The sequence below is a fragment of the Orycteropus afer genome, unplaced genomic scaffold (assembly GCF_000298275.1).
Source record: "Orycteropus afer afer isolate SDZICR_OR568_19922 unplaced genomic scaffold, OryAfe1.0 scaffold00691, whole genome shotgun sequence".
In the NCBI taxonomy this organism is placed as follows: domain Eukaryota; kingdom Metazoa; phylum Chordata; class Mammalia; order Tubulidentata; family Orycteropodidae; genus Orycteropus; species Orycteropus afer.
The window spans coordinates 414,971-418,913 of record NW_006922278.1 but is presented as its reverse complement, the minus strand read 5'-3'; the positions used below and the strand labels follow the sequence as shown (position 1 = coordinate 418,913).

The following is a 3,943-nucleotide window of genomic DNA, read 5'->3' as shown; positions in this document are numbered from 1 at the left end:
TTGAATTCTCCAATTACATGGTATGGTTGAGTTCAGGGCTTAGTCATCCTTGCCTTGCCCCTGTTCCTGGAACTGGGGCCCGCCCTTTTGCTGGCCTTAATAGTGGCCTCTTACTGCTATATTAAAATATTACATTTTAATTTTACCTTAATTTTACATTTCTAATTTCGTATTTACATTTTTAATTCCACAGTACCACCAGTGCTCCTTATACTCTGTATATCATGGCTAAATTCTCAATTTTGTAACATTGATATTTATGAATACCTTCATAATTAATTCTTAATTTGGTTATATTAAAGAACCAAAATCACCAAATTTGAACATGAAGTTTATTCTGTGCAGTTTTTCCACATGCTTTTTGATTCTTGAAAAAACAAAGAAGCTAGGTACCATGAAACATAAAAAGACAAGAATCCCCCAAAAAACCCAAACTCCCTGCCATGTAGTCAATTCTGGCTCACAGAGACCATCCTAGGGTTTACAAAGTTATAAATCTTTATGAAAGCAGATTGCATCTTTCTTCCACAGAACAGCTAGTGGCATTAAGCCACCAATGTTTTGGTTAGCAACTAAGTGCCCTAACCACTGTACCACCAGAGCTCCTTTGCATAGACCAAAAACCTCACTGCCATTGAGTCTGATCCCACTCATAGTGACCCCTTCTTGGGCTCCTGAGGCGGTATCACTACAAAAGTAGATTGTCCAACCTTCCTACCAAGGAGGGAGAAATAAAGAAAATCAACTATTTGCCAATCTTAATGTGATTGATTGAACCTTGATTCAGCCTTTTACTGAGCTCAGGAGATAATCTGCCTCCACTCACCTGTAGCCAGGAGACTTTTTGAGATTTAAATTAGAGGTAATGGTTTGACAACTATCCTTTTCTAGCAGATAAAACAAATTTACATTGCTGTAGAGCACTTTCTGGCAGAGTTTTGCTTTTTGAATTAAGCTCTTTATGGCTAATATTTGTTTTTGTGGATTAAAAATACTTTAAAATCAAAGTAATATATGTTGTTAATTTTCCTTTTCTTCTTTTATTTATTTGTTTTTAATATAACCCCTCTCTGTCTCTTGGCAAGGGTTCAGGTGGTTTTGTGTGTATGTCGACAACGATTAATTAATTCTCCAACCGCATACATTAGAAGAACAACATTTCCATTATTAACTTACTCAGTGTTTTAAAAAGAAAAGCACTTTATTTTGGATTCAATTGCCCTAGAGTGATAAATCACTCTGTAAAAGTAAAATTAAGAGATTTATTGAAAGTCCAGAGATGGCCCACACTGGGAAAACATCCATATTCACAGAGAGGAGATGGTCACTCTTCCAGACAATAAAGAAGCAACCATTGTTATACAGTTTAAGCAGGAATTAAAGCTACAAAATCATAATTGGCTGAAAGACAATCAGGGGAGTCGAAAGCTGGATATCTGAGGGTTGGGACTCAGTGAGAGCTGGTGGATAAAATATATGTTGGATTACATGATTGGTTAAGGGTACATATTGGAAGCACGATTTTTTTTTTTTTTTTTTTAATTACAGGATTGTCACAGGACAGTGACATGACAGGTTCTTCTAGTAATCCGTTATTAAAAGTGCTTTCTCAAGCATATATTTACTGCAGGCCCATTTATCCATAATACTGTGAGTTAAGACTCTTTGGGCCATAGACTGTAACATCCTGCATCTATTTTAACCATAGAGGAAAGACACCCCTGAGACATCCTGTATATGACAGGCGACAGAGGAAAAAAAAAGTTTCCTTTAGGATACAAAGGAGCTTTGGTGGCATAATGCTTAAGGAATTTGACTTCTAACCTTAAGGCTGGTGGTTCAAAACCACCAGTCACTCTTCAGAAGGAAGACAGCAATGTACTCATTTCTGTAGCAATACCACCTCGGAAACCTGAGGAAGGGTCACTATGAATTGGAACCTACTCGATGGTAGTGATTTTTTTTTTTTTTTTTTTAGGATACAAGTTTCAGTCAGCACAAAGGTTAGAAAAACTGCTGTTAGAAAAGGCACTTTAAAATTCAGCGTGGATACTAAACTCAAGTCAAGACTTCAAAGGAGCTCTCTGGAGTGGTTAAGACATTGGGCTGTTCATCAAAATGTTGGTGGTTCAAATCCACCAGCCACTCGGTGGGAGAAGGCTGAGGCAGTCTGTTCGGTATAGATTTACAGCCATGGGGCAGTTTTACTCTGTCCTATAGAGTCACTGGTGATGGTCAAGACTTTACGATGGACTTAGGGCTCTGCTTTCAGGGTGCTCTATGTACATACCCAAAGTGCTCTGATCTTAGACTTTCATACAGTCATTCTTTGCATTCAGGCTCAGCACCCTGTAGCCATTGTCCATTGTCTAGCAAAACACCCACTTTGTGGAAAAGAAGGAAAAATTCCTGATTAAAATGACAATGAATTCTCTTTTTCATAATGGTAATATATCATTATAACCATAAAGTAAATGACCCTTTCCTTTTCAGAGGCGAGCTGCTGATAATTTAAGAAGACATCATCAATATCAAGTAAGTTATCCTAAAATTATATTTTAAATTTTGGTATGTGTCTTAGTTTCCTAGTGCTATACCAGAAATACCACAAATGGGTGGTTTTAAAGGATACAAATTTATTTTCTCATTGTTCAGTAAGATAAGTCTGAATTCAGGGCACTGGCTCTAGGGGAACATCCTTGTTTCTCTCACTTTCTGTAGTCTCATGTCCCTTGGCTCCTTGGTGATCCAAATGTGACTTCTATCTCCCCACCCCTTGTCTGTGCTTGTTTGTCTCTATGTCTAAACCCATTGCCATTGAGCTGATTCTGACTCACAGTGACCCTATAGGACAGAGCAGAACTGTCTCAAAGGATTTCCAAAGCTTTAATCTTGACAGAAGCAGACTGTCTCATCTTTTTCCCACTGGTGGGTTCTAACTACTGGACCTTCTGGTTAGCAGCTTACTCACTGCACCAGCTCCTTTGTCTCAATGTCTGTTGTTGTTAGGTGCCGTTGAGTCCATTCCAACTTATAACAACCCTACGTAAAATAGAATGAAACACTCCCCAGTCCTGTGTAACACAGTGATCCTTATAATTGTTGCTATGCTTGAGCCCATCACTGTAGCCATTGTATTGATCTATCTTGTTGAGAGTCTTCCCCTTTTTCATTGACCCTCTACTTTACAAAGCATGGTATCTTTCTCCAGGGACTGGTCCCTTCTGACAGCTGACCAAAGACAAAATTTGGCTCTTTTCACTTCTAAAGAACATCCTGGCTGTACTTCCTCCAAGACTTATTTGTTTGTTCTTCTAGCAGTCCATGTGTTGTTGTTGTTACATGCCATTGAATCAGCTCTGACTCATAGCGACCCTTTGTACAACAGAATAAAACACTGCCCAGTCCTGTGCCAGCCTCACAATCCTTGCTATACCTGAGCCCATTGTCGCAGCCACTGGGTCAATCTATCTCACTGAGGGTCTTCTCCTTCTTTGCTGACCTTCCACTTTTCCAAGCACCATATTCTCCAGGGAATGGTCCCTTTGGACAAGGTGATCATAGTAGCAGTCCACAGTAACTTCCAAATTATTCATCAACATCACAATTCAAATGCATCAATTCTTCTGTGGTCTTTCTTATTCACTGTCCAGCTTTCACATGTTGTTGTTGTTGTTATGTGCCATCAAGTCAGACCCGATTCATAGTGACCCCTCCTTGGGTTTGTAGTGGTACCAGAACTCATGCAGATAGAACTACTGAAAACACCATGGCTTGAGTCAGGCCCACCTTGTCTCTATGTTTAAGCTACTCTTTATATCACTCTGAAGTGATTTGGATCAGGACATACCCTACACTGATATGACCTCTTTAACACAATAAAGAAAACTCTATTCCCAAACAGAATTACAGTCACAGGTATAAAGAAAAAAAAAAAAAAAAA

At 38.9% G+C, this 3,943-nt stretch overlaps 1 protein-coding gene across 1 annotated transcript in view; it reads left to right on the top strand.

The window, feature by feature from the left end:
• Positions 1 to 3,943, top strand: part of TRPC4 (transient receptor potential cation channel subfamily C member 4) — a 298,431-nt gene that overhangs the window by 291,618 nt on the left and 2,870 nt on the right. The window contains exon 8 of the mRNA XM_007956981.2: positions 2,494 to 2,535. Within this exon, the coding sequence (XP_007955172.1) occupies positions 2,494 to 2,535 (42 nt within the window). The remainder of the gene's footprint in view (positions 1 to 2,493; positions 2,536 to 3,943) is intronic.